This window comes from Bubalus bubalis, chromosome 20 (genome assembly GCF_019923935.1).
Source record: "Bubalus bubalis isolate 160015118507 breed Murrah chromosome 20, NDDB_SH_1, whole genome shotgun sequence".
Lineage (NCBI taxonomy): Eukaryota > Metazoa > Chordata > Mammalia > Artiodactyla > Bovidae > Bubalus > Bubalus bubalis.
In genome coordinates this window covers 42,048,613-42,066,830 of record NC_059176.1, presented here as the reverse complement: position 1 = coordinate 42,066,830, position 18,218 = coordinate 42,048,613, and the positions used below count along the sequence as shown (strand labels likewise).

At 46.2% G+C, this 18,218-nt stretch overlaps 1 protein-coding gene across 1 annotated transcript in view; it reads right to left on the bottom strand.

Annotated features, from left to right (window-relative positions):
- FAM189A1 (family with sequence similarity 189 member A1) overlaps positions 1-18,218 on the bottom strand; it is a 242,225-nt gene that overhangs the window by 30,027 nt on the left and 193,980 nt on the right. Inside the window, exon 4 of the mRNA XM_025271827.3 lies at positions 7,851-7,985. Within this exon, the coding sequence (XP_025127612.3) occupies positions 7,851-7,985 (135 nt within the window). The remainder of the gene's footprint in view (positions 1-7,850; positions 7,986-18,218) is intronic.

Here is an 18,218-nt window from a genome sequence, read left to right as displayed (position 1 = left end):
GGACATGAGTTTGAGCAAACTCTGGGAGATGGTGGAGGACAGAGAAGCCTGGTGTGCTGCAGTCCATGGGGTTGCAAAGAGTTGGACACGACTGAGTGACTGAACAACAACAGCAAGGTGGCTTCCATGAACGAGGCAGGTGAGGATGAGAAGCAGAGAAGGATATGATGGATAGGGGACTTGGTGATTAACAGGAGGGAGTAAAGGAGAAAAAAGTCACCCCCATGGCCTAAGCAGGGGCAGCTGTTCTGAGATGGGCAGGCTGCATGGGGTGTGGAACTGTTAGGAACAGTGAGGAAGAACTCAGTGGGGTCCACTGAGTCTGAGAAGGCTGCGGGTTCTCTGCATGGAGGGAGCTCAGTGGGTCTGGGCTGGACTCTGGGACATGGGTGTGGCCAGTGCAGGGGTGGGGGCAATACCAGGGAGGCAGCTGAACTTGCCCAGCAAGGGTGTGCTCGGCCAAGAGGGATGAGAGTCTGAATCAGAACCCGGAAAATGAAGTGAAAGTGTTAGCTGTTCAGTCATGTCAGATTCTTTGTGACCCTGTGGACTATAGCCTGTCAGGCTCTTCTGTCCATGGGATTCTCCAGGCAAGATACTGGAGTGGGTTGCCATTCCCTTCTCCAGGGATCTTCTCGACTCAGGGATTGAACCCAGGTCTCCTGCATTGCAGGCAGATTCTTAACCATCTGAGCCACCAGGAGAAGCCCTGAGAACCCACAGCTGGGTCCTAATTCTGGAGCAGAAAGAGTCTATAAAGAAGATCTAGATGAGGATGAACAGAGAGAAGGGAAACCAGGGAGGTGGGCATATAAATGGGCAAATGCACCAGTGCATAAGATTTCCACACCCCTGGCCCAACACGCCCAGCAGACAATGAGTGACGACAGGGACGAGCCAAACCCCACACCATGTCTCACAGATGTGTGCCAGAACCTGGACTCACAAGATATGTGGGGCTTTAACAAACCTTGCTTGCAAACTTGGATGCAAAGCAAAGGTCAACAAACTAACACTAAGACACAGGCGTATGGGGTTATCCAACCACAGTGCAGTTACGTTTGCTGTGAATGACAGGAAAACAACTGATTAAGCCCTCTCTACCTCCGCAAATTCACAACACATGGTGGAATAACTCAGGGATTAAAAAGTGAATCATAATGAAAATGAGAGATCCTTGGAACCACATAAAACATAAAACTTGTGCTGGCTCAGTCGTGTCTGACTCTTTGTGACTCCATGGACTGTAGCCCACTAGGTTCCTCTGTCCATGGAATTCTCCAGGCAAGAATACTGGAATTGCTGTTTCCTTCTCCAGGGGATCTTCCTGACTCAGGGATTGAACTAGAGTCTTCTGCATTGGCAGGTGAATTCTTTACCACTGTACATGGAAGCCTGTGGGTACATATACATAAACATTTATATATTAAATTAAATATATATTAAAGAGTCTAATTTTACCAAATGCTGCATCTATTAAGTATACATGCATGTATTTGTACATACACATATGTGTATGTATATGTATGTATATACAAATATATAAATACACATACATTTTAGCATACACACATCTCAATAGATGTAGCATTTTTGCTAAAATTTAAGACTCTTTAATGGTCAATTCTAAGCAAGACAGTAATAAAATGGGATTCCCTAAACCTGGAAAATACTATTTAGTCCCAGAAAATTTCAATAAACATTATTCCTAATTATTGAATACACTTCCTTTAAAATCAGGAAGGAATAAAACAGATAAACAACAAGGACCTAATGTATAGCACAGGAAACTACACTCAACATCTTGTAATAACCTATAGTGGTTGAAAGAATCTGAGTCACTTTGCTGTACACTTGAAACTACATTGTACACAACACTGTAATTTACATTACACAACATTGTAAATAAACTACACCTCAATAAAAATAAAGTAAAATAAATCAGGAAGAAAACAAGATGTCTGGCTCAAGCCCTATTCAATACTGTGCTGAAGAGTCCTTGCCAGTTCGGAAAGATAGGAAAAATGAAGAAAAATCAATAAGCAACAAAAAGACTGGAAAGGAAGAAGCATACTGCCATTATTCCCAGATAAGGTAACCCACTAAATAGAAAACCCCAAGCAATCTATGGGCAAACTGTCAGAGTAAATGGAGTTATCAGTAATTGGACGCAAGACTAAAGAACAGAAGTAAATGTGTTTCTCTATACAAACATTTTAAAATCAGAAAATGTTCTTCAAAAAACTCTACTTTTCCTGTAGTGGGACAAAACTATATGACATCTAGGAATGTATCTAACAAAAATCATACCAGTTTTCTTGAAAAACACAACAGAAGGATAAATAAATGGAAAGATATGCCAAAAATGGCCATTCTCAGAAAACTAACCTAAAAATACAATGCAGTTACAAATGAATGGCTTCGTGTGTCTAAGACAGAGAAATGGGGAAGGGGGAGGGGGAGCCAGGGGAGAGTCCACAAAGGACAGAGATGAGCCAAGATCATTTTGAGAAGAAAAAAGGGGGGCTGATCCTACCAAACACATGCTTAATAAAGAAACAGCATTTAATATAATGTGCTATTGACAATGAGTCAAGCCATACACCAACACAGAAGAAAAGAGACCCCAGAAATAAATGTCTTTAGATACAGATACTCAATATATAACCACATGACTAAATGAGCACTAACCTGAGCTGTAACAGCTGATGATGATCTATCAGTGAAAAACAAAACTAGGTCATATCTCACGCCACATGCATAACTAAGATGCAGGTGGATAAATGAACTAAACATGAAAAACAAAGTTTTAAAGCTTATGGGGAAAAAATCCAGGAAGTCTGTCTGACCTCAGGATGAGAAAATATTTCTTAAATGCAATATAGAAAGGACACTTCCAACAGGAAATGAATCTGACTGCACTGAAACTGAAAACTTGTCTCTGAAAAATGACATCCAAAATGAAACGAAATGACATCCCAAAACTGAATGACAAGTCCCAGAGTGCAAGATTTTTATGACTAAGGTCATTGTTTAGAACAGAGAACCCCACAGGAAGACAGACAAAACAGATGATTCACTGATGAGAAACACAAATGGCCAATACATTGACAATACGAGACAAGTCAAGAAGAATCTATGGCAAGAACTCTTGGCAAGGATGTGACTGAAGCAAAGGTACCTCTTCCACCGGCAGTGAGAATGTTACCTCTTTTTAGAGAAATAGGATGTTTTGTAAAAGGGAAGATGGACCCTCCTTACATCCTGGCTGGTGTGCCCGCTGAAAAGACACAGCATGTGAGCCCAGACTGATGACTGCATGACTAATCATTTTAGCACTGTTATAATAGGCTTCCCTGGTGGCTCAGTGGTACAGAATCTGCCTGCCAATGCAGGAGACGCGGATTTGATCCCTGGGTTGGGACGATCCCCTGGAGAAGGGAATGGCAATCCACTCCAGTATTCTTGCCTGGAGAATTCCATGGACAGAGACTCGCAGGCGACAGTCTATGGGGTTGCAAAGAGTTGGACACAACTGAACGACTAACACACTTAAACAAATAAATCAACTATACTTCAACAAAAAAATAAAAATAATAAATAAATAAGTAAATAAAAAGGCCATGCAAAGCAGGTCACAAAGGATGGCCCCCAGAAAAGCCACACTTGGGTCGAGTATAGGTATCACTCCTCCGCTGAGACATCTCTCTGGCAGGAATTCTGCTCCCTCAGTCAAGATTCTGTCCTGTGGCCCCTCTGATCTTGGGCCTCTCTGCAAGGGCCTGGGGACAGTAAGCCCCTCCAGACAGTTATGCTCAGCTCAGCCATGGTCATCTCCTCCTTTCCTTGAGCTTCTATATCCAGTGTGTGTTGATTTCTGAATGAAGTCAGATCCCTAAACGCATCTCTGAACGCCTGCACGGGCCTGTCTCCATCTTTCTGGCCTTGCTTTCACGTCTTTCTTCACCCACAACTCATCCGTCACATGGACATTTAACAGCTTGAGGTACTGACGTATGACAGACTAATGACAGAGTGAGCATATTTTAAACACAGAATCCAATGAGTTTTGACACATGTGCACACCTGCATAGCCACCACCGTGATCAAGGGAGAGAATCTACCCATGGCCCCAGGATTACTTCCGGCTCCTTTGTTACAAGTAATTCTCTACCTTCACATTCCCTTCTGCCAGTTTTACATGTTTTTTCAAATGGCCTCATCATTCAATTATTATTGAAACATTTCCCATCCTACATACTTTCCTCTTAATGCCCTCTTCCCCTCAGCATATCGGTGCTAATTCAGAGCTCTGAACATAACTAAGTGCTTTAGACACAACCTCCGGTCTCAGGGAGTGGACTCTGCGCTGTCTCCTCCAGGTTGTGTATGCAAAACCACAACCTGCTCTCTGCCTCCCACTCAAGGCAATGGGGCTCCTCTGAAGCCCCTAGTTTTGTCTGGGGAGTAGAGTGAAGGTCAGGTCTTTTATTATTTATCCTGGGACCACCCCAGCAAGCCCTCTTCATGATCCTCCTCTTCCCAGACCCTGACATGGAGCCTTGAAAGATCCCACAGTCAAGGGCAGAGGGCTGGGGACTACCTGCTGTGGGTCCTTATCTGAATGTGCCAAAAGCTGGGGGGTCCTCGTGTGAGGGGCCCACCCATGTGGCCCAGCACTCAAGCCCTGCAGGCTCCACCCCCCCCCATCACCCCAGCTAACAGAAAGACAACTTTCATCAGCTACATCACAGCACATCCCCTGGCGATGGCTTCAGGGTGTCCACTTGGGGAGGATTCAGGGCAGCGGTCTGGGAGGAAGAGGGGTGCATCCTGAAGCTGTGTTTGCTGAGCATGTTGCCTTAGACCTTAAAAATGTCCACTGTCAGGACATCCCTGGTGGTCCAGGGTTAGGACTCCATGTTTCCACTGCAGGGGGCTGTCCTAGCCTGAGCACTGGAGAAACACTGAGTGATGGAGAGGGGCTCATTCATCCAGGCGAAGGCTTGACCCTCCACCCTTCCCCAGCGGGAGGAGGGGTTCCGCCTGTGGGTGAACTGCAGCATCAGCTCTTCCCTGATGTCCAGCCGGCTGCCCACCCTGACCATTCTGGACTTGTCGGCCTTCACACTCCGTCACAAAATATCAATGTTCACTTATTCTCAGGAGCATTTTTATTTCTTCAGCATGGTTAAAAACATACTCAAGATTAAACAATGAGTCTATTTTTCAGGCCCCTAGGTTTTTAGGAAATTGTCTTGCTGGATTTCTTTTTTTTTTTTTCTCCTTTAACTTCCTTAGAGACAAAGAAAAGAATCTTCAAGAGAAGTAAGCTTATAAACTCAATAATTGATTGATTCCTGGAAAGTTTTATTTCCTTATCCATTGATAAGGTTTCTTTGGATAATTTGTTTTACTACAGCTCCATAAATTAAACCAGATACTTGAAGCAAACAAACAAACAAAAAAAGATCTTTACCTCTATTTGCAATTAGAATTACATCATTATAATATAACTGTAATGATAACTGGGGATATAGCAAAGAATAAAGTTGGGATGGATATAATATCAACCCATGATGATTCATATTCTATCAGTTATGATTCCAATTTTTGTAACCTTTTAAAACTTCTGTTAATATTGATCAGAAAAGATGTCACAATCTTGTGTTGGGTTTGACTTGGCAAAGACCACCATTAACCTACCAAAACATCTTTTTATCATTTATTTTGTCACTAGACATTATTAGGAAGTGAAAGAAAGTGAGAGTGTTAGTTGTGTCCGACTCTTGGTGACCCCATGGACTGTAGCCCATCGGGCACCTCTGTTTGTGGAATTCTCCCTGTGATCTGGGGTTTAGACGTGGTGGGAAAGCTTCAAAGAGACCCAGGGAGCAGGGGGGTTTCAGAGCCTCCAAACCCTCAAGAACAATCTGAGGGACCAGAGAAGCAGCACTGCCATCAGCTTCCGGGCTCCAGAGATATTCCTCATCAGACTGGACGAAGAATCGGGGACCACACTCCTTGTGACACAGGGCAGGTGCTGGGCGCCAGGTCCCTTCACATCGGGCCTCGGGCTCCTCCTCTCTCTCTGTGGCCACTGCTCTTTTTGCCAGCCAGTTTCCCAGAACATGGGAATTCACAGAGAGTTTCCCTGACAGACTGGTCACCATTTCTGGCATCTGAAATGTCTCCTACAGTGGACCCACCACAGGCCCCTGTTCCAGAGAGTGACACTGCCGTCTGTGCCAGCCAGGTGTTAGGTGGTCCTCCAGAGCCTCCAGACCCCCACACACTGTGTCCCCCATACACATACTACAGGGCCCCTATTGTACAATGTAGCGTTAGTGGTAAAGAACCTGCCTGCCAATGCAGGAGACGCCAAGAGACTCAGGTTCGATTTCTGGGTCGAGAAGATCCCCTGGAAGAGGGCATGGCAACCCACTCCAGTATTCTTGCCTGGAGAATCCCATGGACAGAGGAGCCTGGTGGGCTGCAGTCCGTGAGGTCGCAAAGGGTCAGACATGACTGAAGTAACTTAGCATGCATGTGCCATAGGACCACCCATCAAGGGCTCCTTGCACTGTAGCCTTATTTTTAAGGCTTAACTTTTAAGAAAAAGTTTAGCAGTTTAGTTTCAGGGAAAAGAGGAAAAGAATTGGGTTCATTGTTCAGATGCGTGTGTAAGTGGCCAATTTTGATTTTCAGGAGCAGGAAAAACTTGTAGGGAGAAAAAGAAGGAAGTGATATAAACAATTTTCCATGCCATTAAAGAAAAATCAGATGCTGTACATAAGAATAGACTGCCATGGGAAACTGTAACATTTCTTGCTCCAAATATCTTTAAAAAGGCAAAATAAGTATCCATCTGTTCTCTGATGGTATAATAGCAAAAATGTTGGCTCAGCCATAAAAAAGAACAAAATAATGCCATTTGCAGCAACATGGATGCAACTAGAGATGATCCTCCTAAGTAAGTCAGAAAGAGAAAGACAAATACCAAATGATACCACTTATACGTAGAATCTAAAAGATGGCACAAATGAACATATCTGTGATCTAGAAACTGACTCACAGACATAGAAAACAGACTTGTAGTTGCCAAAGGGAAGGGGAAGGATTGGGAGTTTGGGTTTAGCAGATGCAAACTATTATAAATAGGATGGATAAACAACAAGGTCCTATTGTATAGCATGGGGAGCTATACTCAATATCCTGTGATAAACCATAATGGAAAAGAATATGAAAAAGAATGTACCTATAACTAAGTCAATTGGCTGTATAGCAGAAATTAAACACAACACTGTAAGTCAACTAGAGTTCAATAAAATCAAACGCTGGAACAGTAGTGACACATGTCATATCAGTATTTGTGTCGACCTCTTTCAACCATTCAGCAGTGCTTCACAGAGGTCGGAGGCAGAAAGTGAAATGGTTAAAATTGACAATTCAAAAAACAAAACCTTTAAAGTGGAAATTTCTAATTGTTCAAGGGGCTTCCCTGGTGGCTCAGATGGTAAAGAATCTGCCTGCAAAGCAGGAGACTTGGGTTTGATCCCTGGGTCAGGAAGATTCCCTGGAGGAGGAAATGGCAACCCACTCCAGTATTTTTGCCTGAAGAATCCCATGGACAGAGGAGCCTGGTGGTCTACAATCCATGGGGTCGCACAGAGTTGGACATGACTGAGAGACTTTCACTAACTGTTTACAATGCTCTCCAGAAAGATGTCCCCTGTTGCATGTGCCCAGGTGCAGGGACCAAGAACTGAAAGGAACACGGTTAAAAGAACATTCCCAGGAGAAATCTCAGGGGTGGAGTGGGAGGCAGGAGCGAGTGAAGCCTGGGTCACCTTCAAGGTCAGTCGCACGGCGTTGCAGTCCTCGCGCAGTGGGTTCAGCTTCAGCGTCTCCCCGAGGTTGCTGCAGCCGGACACCTGGTGCTGGGTCTCGCAGCAGACACATACCTCCACACTGTCAAACTTGATCTGGACAAGGGAACACAGACGGAGCTCAAGGTTAGAACCTGGCATGTGGTTCCTAACGATGAGGAACACGGGACAAGCATCCTATGTCATTTTCTTTACATAATAAAGTCAAGATGAATTTTTTAACAGACAAAACCCACCAGAAATACCATTAGGAATTATTTAAAATTCCTATTTTCAAAAGCAATTAATAAAAAATAAAATTTAAGAAACCTAAGCTATAAAGTTAGGGTTTCCCAGGTGGTGCAGTGGTAAAGAACCCACCTGCCAATTCAGGAAACGTGTGTTCGATCCCTGGGTTGGGAAGATTCCCCTGGAGGAGGAAATGGCAACCCAGTCCAGTATTCTTGCCTGAAGAATCCCATAGACAGAGGAGCCTGGTGGGCCATAGTCCATAGGGTTGCAAAGAGTCAGACACAACTGAAGCAACTCACCACACGTGCACTCACATAGTAGAGATTAAAAGAATATGAGTAGCTCTACAGCCATAAATTTGCAAATCTAGAGGACACAGATAATTTCCTAGCGAAATACAAGCTATGATACCTAGTCCATAAGTAAACCTAAAGATCAATAACCATAAAACAGATTCAGTTCAGTTCAGTTCAGTCGCTCAGTCGTGTCCGACTCTTTGCGACCCCATAAATTAAAGCACACCAGGCCTCCCTGTCCATCACCAACTCCCAGAGTTCACTCAAACTCATGTCCATCGAGTCAGTGATACCATCCAGCCATCTCATCCTCTGTCATCCCCTTCTCCTCCTGCCTCCAATCCCTCCCAGCATCAGAGTCTTTTCCAATGAGTCAACTCTTCGCATGAGGTGGCCAAAGTAAAAGAGATCAGAAAGTCCAAAATGGTATTTCAGGCTGAGTTTGCTACTGCTATTGCTAAGTCACTTCAGTCATGTCTGACTTTGTGCGACCCCATAGACGGCAGCCCACCAGGCTCCACTGTCCCTGGGATTCTCCAGGCAAGAACACTGGAGTGGGTTGCCATGTCCTTCTCCAATGCATGAAAGTGAAAAGTGAAAGTGAAGTCGCTCAGTCATGTCTGACTCTTAACGACCCCATGGACTACAGCCTACCAGGCTCCTCCATCCATGGGATTTTCCAGGCAGGAGTACTGGAGTAGGGTGCCATTGCCTTCCCCGAGGCTGAGTTTGCTTTAATGAATATCTTTAATGAAAAGATAATTCCTATGTTTTAAAACAATTTCAAAGCAAGAGATAAAGAAGAAAATACCACAGTTACCTTATAAAGCTAGTTTAACCTTACCCACAATTCTGAAAAGGAAAAACAAAAACTCCCCACTCCTACCACAAACCAAAAGGTCAGCTTCTCCTTTCAAATATGAAAATCTTCTAAGCAAAACAGTGGCTCCTTGAATCCAAAGCTGTATTAAAGGAATTATATTCCACTGCTGTACTAAAAAGTACTCTTGAGTGCAAACTATACAGCCCAAGTCCAAATGCCTTAAACAAGAAAGGGAATGTATAGATTCATAAAACAAGAGTCCAGTGTTTGGAATTCACGCATGGTGGCAAGCAGGTACTGAAATGTTCTCAGCGCTTTCTTAGTCTCCACCTGACCTTTCCTTAGGGTTGGCTGTATGCTCAGAAGGAATCTGCTAAAAATACATCCAAAAGCTGGAAGCTTAGCAGCCTTAGTGGTCAGTGTGTGCGTTCTAAATGCTACAGCCCCAGGCCTGGCTGGCCATGCAGCGTAAGGGAGAGAGGAAAACTTAGTTCTGTTAAACATCATGTATTTACTTGTTCCCAAAACCTAGGTTACCCTGAAAAATATCCAAGTTTCATTTTAGAAATAGGATTCTGGAACAGTGGTAAATCAATCAAGAAAATCTGTTTCAGGGACAAATCAAAGGAGAAAAATCATACGATCTTATAAATAGATCTCAAAAAACTAGTGCCTCAAATTTAGCAGGCATTCATGGTAAAAACTCTCAGTCACTTTCAAGAATAGGAGAAAATGACTTAAATCTGATAAGGCTTTTACCCAGCAAATATCAAAAGCAAATACCATTTTAAAAATATTTATTTGTTTTTTAGGACTGCACTGGGCCTTTGTTGCTGTGCACAGGGTTCCTTCGGTAGTTGTGATACATAGGCTTAGCTGCCCCACAGCATGTGGAATCTTCCCGGACCAGAGATCGAACCTGTGTCACCTGCACTGGTAGGTGGATTAACCACTGGACCACCAGGGAAATCCACAAATACCATTTTAACTGGAGAAATATGAAGGCAACTCCACTAAGATCAGGAATGACACAGAGGAATGACACCCGTGGCCACAATTCTGCACTGTTTTAGGAGCGCTTGCTAATTTAAAGATAAGAAATGACTGCAAACTGTGTAAATACTGGAGAAGATAGAACTGTCTTTCCAAATGCGATTGAATATCTAAAAACAATCTAAGAGACTACACTAAAAATGATGGCAATTAAGAGTATTTGTTCAAAGAAAACCCAGAAGAAATGCCCTATGTAAGTGATTTAAACAACCTTGAGGGCACGACTTTCTGAGTCTGCTTATGAGTCTATCCACAACCCTACTCTTTTTCTATCTAACAAATACTTTACTTGTTTCACTAAAGAGTATTTGTTGTGTTGGTTATAATGAATATGATACTGTGCTGTGCTTAGTCACTCAGTCCTGTCTGACTCTCTGTGACCTCATGGGCTGTAGCCCACCAGGCTCCTCTGTCCATGGGTATTCTCCAGGCAAGAATATTGGAGTGGGTTGCCATGCCCTCCTCCAGGGGATCTTCCCAACCCAGGGATCAAACCCAGGTCTCCTGCATTGCAAGTGGATTCTTTACCGTCTGAGTCACCAGGGAAGACCAAGAATGCTGGAGTGGGTAGCCTATCCCTTCTCCAGGGGATCTTCCCAACCCAGGAATTGAACCGGGGGTTCCCACATTGCAGGCAGATTCTTTACCAGCTGAGCTACCCAGGAAGCCCAAATATGATACTATTAACAACCAATTAAAATTAAAAATGGCAAAAATATTTTATTTAAAGTAACAATAACAAATAAAAGATAAGAGATTAAACATGGGAATTTAATGATCTATGTGAAGCTATGTATAAAATGCTATTAAATGGCAAAAACTCAGGTACAGGAGATGTGGGTCATTCTATCTGGCACCCATACCATGGAGAGGCACCACCTCCCAGATTGGAGAATCTTTTTGTGAATCTTCCACTTTTCCCAGAAAGGCTTCCCTGGCCAGCACTCCAGAGAGAGAGCAGGCAGGTGTCCCAGGCTCCACCCGTAGGACATGATACCTCTACAGGGCAGTCTAAGTGCTTCCACTTAGGGCATGCACTGAACCGGCTCCACCCTGGCTCTGTAAGTAGCAGACATGAACCACTTCCAGAAGGGCAGGAGCTGGGCTCCGGGGACAGCATCCAGAGCCCATGGTCAGCGTGGTCAGATACAAGCCCAGGGCTGATGACAGGGTCACTCCCAACAGCAGCTCCTCAGTATGATTTGGAACACTGCTCCCTTCCTGGCTTTGCAGCCCCCAAATCTGATTTCTGGTCATCCTGGAGACTGAGCTTTAGGGGGTCCCATAATAACTCCTTCAGATGGATAACAGCTCCAGTTGTTTTTTGAAACTCAGAACTGGGACTGACACATACGGCCTGAATCCATGAGGGCACAGTTGGCTTCCACGTGGAAATCTGTGACATCTCCAAAATGCTGGCCCTTGCCAGAGACGCACAGATGGCGGTAAAGAATCTGCCTGCCAATGCAGGAGATGCAGGTTCAATTCCTGGGTTGGGAAGATCCCCTGGGGAAGGAAATGGCAACCCACTGCAGTATTCTTGCCTCAAGAATCTCATGGACAGAGAAGCCTGGTGGACTACAGTCCATGGGGTTGCAAAGAGTTGGACACGACTGAGCACTCACCCACTCTGGAATCCAAGCTGAGTCCCAGGGGGTGGATGTGCAAAAGCATTTTAAAGACTATTTGGAATAATAAACATTCAAGAATTAAGCCCCCAAATTGGGAAAGAATGGTAACCGGAGAAGTAGATGTCTTAACAGACTAAAGCTCAGTTGAGGACATCTAGGTGGCTTGAAATAGCTGCCATCTCTTTCAGATGCTCAACTGGACTGAGGTCCCTGGTCTCCCTCACCTACTGATGACTCTGGTAAAGATTTCAAGACCTGGAGAGAAAAGTCTAGTTGGAACAACTTGGCTGAGCAACGATGATGCACACATCGGGGCAGAGGTAAGCTGCCCCCAAGAACACAGGACAAATATCCTTCCAAAAGCTGCTCTGGTTTAGAGTCCAATCAACCTATAAGAGTAAGCCATAGGGTCTTCCTTGGTGGTCCAGTGGCTGAGAATATGCCTGCGAATCAGGGGACACAGATTCAATCCCTGGTGAGGGAACTAAAATCCCACATCCTTTGGGACAATTAAGCCTGCAAGCCACAAATACTGAAGCCCATGCACACTCTAGAGCTGTGCTCCCCAACTAGAGAGTAGCCTGTTTGCTGAAACTAGAGAAAGCCTAGGCAGCAACAAAGACCTAGTGCAGCCAAAAATAAATAAATACATACATTTAAAATGAAGCCATAAGGAAGGCACCAAGTGGGTGTCTTGCTCTCTCCTTCCCGTGGAAACACACAGGCCCTGAGCTCCCCCTGAAGTTGGCACCTGCCACAACCCTCAAGCAGGGGTCAACACCTGGGGCTCCACTGAGTCCTTGAGCTCTTAGCACCAGGACAAAGTCTGGCTTTCCTGAGCGAGCCTGTGTCCCCACAGCTCAAAAGCCTTGAGGAATGATTGCATATGACCACGGCCCCATCTTGGCATTGACTCTGAGGCTGCTAACATAAATGGCTACACAGCTTTCTGGGGAGGGAGAAGAGAGAGACTGGGTTTGGGGGGGTACAGTAGAAGGATGGTTCAGAACATCGAGTGACCCGTTATCAACCTCAGGGGATGACATTAATCTCATCTGTTACTTCACTGAGGCTGTGATTAATTCTGAGACAAATTCTGGAAGCCTTCTGATGAGGTCCGTGACCTCGGCGTCTTGGTGTTCGGGGGCTGGCAGATTTATCTCAGGATGTCCCTCCATGCTCAGGTCACTGGGACCCACGTGATAGAGCTTTGCGGTGATTTCGCATGAATCTCTTTGCAGCACTGAAAAGCCAGCCTGGCCCCGAACCCCTCTAATTAATGGCTTGTCAGCCTGACAGGGAGGAGAAAGGGCCCAATGGAAAGGGAGGGCCCAGGGGCCCGTGTGTATGATGCTCCAGCCATGCCCAGCCTGACACTGAGTGGGGCGGGGGTCCTCAAGGCTGGGTTTGACCAGTTTTCCTCCAGCACCTGTGGCTTCAAACAGGTCAGGACCCTGAAAGTTCCCCCTAGGCTTGTTCTTCTATTGTTGTTGTTCAGTTGCTGTCATGTCCGGCTCTTTACAACTCCATTGACTGCAGCATGCCAGGCTTCCCTGTCCTTCACTTTCTACAGGAGTTTGCTCAAACTGGTGTCCAGCCACCTCATCCTCTGTCATCTCCTTCTCCTCCTGCCCTTAATTTTTCCCAGCATCAAGGTCTTTTCCAATGATTTGGCTCTTTGCACCAGATGGCCAAAGTACTTGAGCTTCAGCTTCAGCATCAGTCCTTGAGTTCTTCCCAATTCATTAAAATTTAAATTTTCATCTTTAAACTGACAGATTTTTTGTCCTCATGTTGCTTTCATGATGCTGCTTTCCTCTGTCAAGGAAGCTTGACCGTGATGGTGGACCAATGTTTCTGAATCCCACTTTGCACATAATTAAGTGCGCTGGAACACAGGCGTGCTGCTGATGACAGCAAAACGCTGCTCTGTTCTCTGGTTCTCACTGCACCTTAGAACATGCATCACAGGGTCAATGGGGAACATCCACTAACAAAACTTCCTTAAAACCCAAAGTCTGTTGAGGAGCTAAGGTTTTGTGTGTTTTTTAAAATTGTGTGTGTGTATAAAGCATCTAAGGCAAACAATATCTAATTCCAGAAGATAGAAATTTTATTATAAAAATCATACAATTAAGCTTTTAAACCTTCCCTGACCTTTCAGGGAAAACTAGGACCTGCTTTTTATTCAGAGCATCAGACATTTCACCTTTACTTTGGTCTTGATTTCATCACAGTCTATCTGTTTGCTAATTTAGCTGTTGTCTCTACAACAGACGCTCAAATTATTTGTGGAATAATAAATCTAACAGAGGGCACAGACTTTACATTTTTCATCACATGAGTGCCACTGCGAGAGAGACAGGCAGAGACAGACAGAAACAGAGAGAGATAGAGTGACAGAGACAGGGTGAGGCAGAGAGAAAGACAGAGACAGACAGAGACAGGGAGACAGACAGAGATAGAGAGTGACAAAGACAAAGAGACAGACAGGGAGATACAGAAGGGGGAGAGAGAGAGACAGAAGCAGAGAAAAAGAGACAAAGAGACAGACACAGAGAGAGAGACAGAGATAGGAGAGAGAGCACTAATCTACAAGTGGAGAATCTGAAGGGGCCATTGTAACCTTCCTGTCAGGGAGCCAGTTGTCCCCATAGGACATGGCAACAATTTCTGCCATCCTAGGAGTCTTTACAAGATCTTTTTGTTCAAATGACACTTTCAAGGGCGGCAGAAGTTGATAAATTATGAATGTTCACAGCAGCCTCCCTGCTGATCAGGGAAACGAGGCTGCTGGTCTTGAGATGTTCCCACCACAGGAGAGGCCTGGAGCCAGCTGGACCGCGGAGGTGGGGACTTCATCTCCTCCCTGCCTTTTGTTAACGATGCAGAAGTGTGTTTTGGGGGCCAGACTCTGAGAAGTCATTAGTTAGCATTGTAATCAATGCAGAGCCTGACTTGGCCTGCAGAAGCAGAGAGAGGGCGGAACACGGTTAACAGGAACACAAGGCACATTTAGCATTTCTGTTCCACAGAGACCCAAGTGAGGATGTTTGGAATAACAGAAACATCATCAAGAACTAAAATGAGGTTCTGTGGCCAAATTAACTGAGGGAAATAGTGGTTTAGAAAATGAAACAGGGGCTTCGCTGGTGGCTTAGTGCTAAGTTCAATCCCTGGTCTGGGAAGATCCCACATGCCATGGAGCAACTCAGCCCATGCACCACAACTACTGAGCCTGTGCTCTGCAACAAGAGAAACTGCAGCAATGAGAAGCCCGTGCACCGCAACTAGAGAATAACCCCCATTCGCAGAAACTAGAGAAAGCCCGCACAGCAATGAAGACCCAGCACAACCAAAATATAAATCAATTATATTAAAAAACAAAACAAAAATGAAACGGCCTCTCTCCTGCGTGGCTTCTCAGTCTGTCAATCTTTCCCTGCTTGTCACCACCACATGGGAGGGAACCAGGGACCCGGGTTGCCTGCATTCCTGTTCTCCCTCCCTCCTTCTTTCTAAAATAACATCCATCACATCGTCCACACCAAACGCTCCCAAGAGCCACCGGGAGAAAAGGGGAAGAAGGAGTGGAGGGGCTGCTTTCCCTCCTGGGCCCCAGCTGTGGGGGCGACCACAGGGCGGTGGGGCTCCCCCAGGCTCAGCCCCCTACGCGGGATCGCTGTGCTTCCAGATACAAATGCCTGTCAGCTTGTGTTGGTTCATTCTTCGAGCGTAACGAACCATCCATCAAGAAGAGCATTTTCATTGTTTTCTGGTCTCTAGTCCAACATAAGGGCATGTGACCTTCAGTGGTGACCTTCAGAGTTACGAAAAAGTCCTGCTCAGGGCCCCGCCGTGCTTCTCTGGGTGAAACTGGAAGCTCCCGTCAGTAGCAGAGCCCCGGTGAGTCCTTAAGGAATGACTTCTGCTCATTGTTTCAGTGGTGTGAACACACCAGAGACAGGGGTAGAGATAAAATATATGTGGGGGGCAGATAAGAACCAAGATGGGATGGGAGGACGTGAGCACGGCACCTGGACACTGATTTTTCAAATGTCATTTTAATCTTGGGGTGGGGGGCAAGGGGGAGAGGAGACTCACCTATTGTGAGGGTAAAATTGGGGAATGGCACATAACAATTTGAGTTTCTGGCTTTGCTTGAAGTTTCCCAGGGCTCCCAAGGCTCCTGGGTCCTGGGCTGGAGTGAGCTTGCTTCTGGCTTCATCCTCAGTCGCTGGGGGTGGGGGATGTGTTTTCTCCTTTCTGTGAGGTGAGGGGCCCGCCCCTCTGCTCTCCATCTGCTACAGCCAGACTCCTCACCTGGCACCTTGGTGCCCATGCTCTTGGTCTTGGCGAGCTCTCTGCTTTGACAGGGGGCATCTCATGGGCTCTGGGGGATGCGGTCACCAGAGTGACTGGTGCTCCCGTCAGGTGAGTCACTAACACCCTCGAGAATCGGTCAGTTTCAAGCACTGTTTTCCCTTCTAGAGAGCACGTTCCTAGCAAGTATTGGTGTCATTCTTGTTCTGTGGCTCAGTTGTGTCCAACTCTTTGTGATCCCATTGGCTGCAGCACAGCAGGCTTCCCTGTCCTTCACCATCTCCCAGACTTTGCTCAAACTCATGTCCACTGAGTTAGTGATGCCATCCAACTATCTCATCCTCTGTCACCCTCTTTTCCTCCTGCCCTCACTCTTTCCCAGCATCAGGGTCTTTTCCAATGACTCGGCTCTTCACATCAGCTGACCACAGTATTGGAGTTTCAATTCAGCATCAGTCCTTCCAATGAATATTCAGGGTTGATTTCCTTTAGGATTGACTGGTTTGATCTCCTTGCTGTCCAAGGGACTCTCAAGAGTCTTCCCCAGTATAACAGTTTGAAAGCATCAATTCTAGCAGATATTAGAGGTCTGCTAACTGCAACACTGGCTGAGCTGGCCTGGCTGCAGCAGGTGCCCCTGGGGCCAGGGTGAGGGGTGGGGGACAGAAGGGTCACCTGGGAGGCCGGCTCTGGAGCACATGGACCTCAGCTCCCTGCCAGGCCAGCCCCCTCCATCCGAAGGCACATGCTCTGGAGATGGTGTGGCTGACACACTGGGGAGGATGCAAGAGGGGTTCATCACAGCTGATGCCTGCCCCTCCCAGCTCCCTCCCTGCCCTGTTCCCTGACACATAAGCAACCTCAGCTCAGAAGACAGAAGGGTCCACACAGGAGAAGAAGCTTACATTGTGTGATACTTGGGGGTCTCCTGGGGACTGCTGGGTGATGGACCAGGGTCCCCATTGTCAGGACAGACACGGTTAAGCTCCCAGGAAATGCAGCAAGTCTGCTGCATTTCCATGAGTGGTCCTGGGAGGCAGGGCAGTGAATCAATCTTGCCCATGGCTTTCACTCAGATCTAGGTATAGGAATGAGGCAACACGATCCAGTGGTGGCTGGAGACTGGAGGGATGTGAAAAGGTCCCCAAGTGTCCCAGCCATGAAGTCACATGAACAGAACCATGAGAAGACAGTGCCAGGCAGGTGTCAAGTCCAGTAGGAAGAAATCCCTGGGTCAGAGTCCTTCCAAGTCCATGGAGACTGGGGGCACACAGCCAGGGCTGAGATGGCCAGCTCTGTGCACTGCACACCCCTGGGCTTCCCGCTCTCAAACTCCAGTTACCCTTAGACCTGGTCTCTGCTGCTCCCACCCCAGAAGCCCCCCACTCCTGCTCTCCAGCATCACTCAGGCCCCAGCCCACCTGTCACCTGCTCAGAGAAGACTGGGCTACCTCCACACACCAGACTGCTCCTTTTCTTGTAGTCCTTCCTGTTAGCTGTCTCTTCTGTTTGCTCCTCTGTCACCCACCTCTCTGCCTATAATGTGAGCCACGCAGAGGACAGAGTCAGGACTCATTTGAGTTGTCACAGCGCCCAGGACATTTCAGACATGGGGCTCTGCATCTGTGTTTCTGTGAAAATATAGTATCCAATGAATATAAGAGGAAATGGACACAGGACAGGGGAGTATTTATATGGAACCACTGTCGGCTGGGCTTCCCTGGTGGCTCAGTGGCAAAGAATCCACCTGCCAGTGCAGGAGATGTGGGTTTAATCCCTGGGTCAGGAAGATGACCTGGAGAAGGAAGTGGCAATCTACTTCAGTATTCTTGCCTGGGAAATCCCCTGGACAGAGGAGCCTGGCGGGCTACAGACCATGGGGTCACAAATGAATAAGATACAACTTAGTGACTCAACAACAACTGTTGGCTTACTTTAAACATGTCAGTTCTTGTTTTGCTGAGAATTTCTT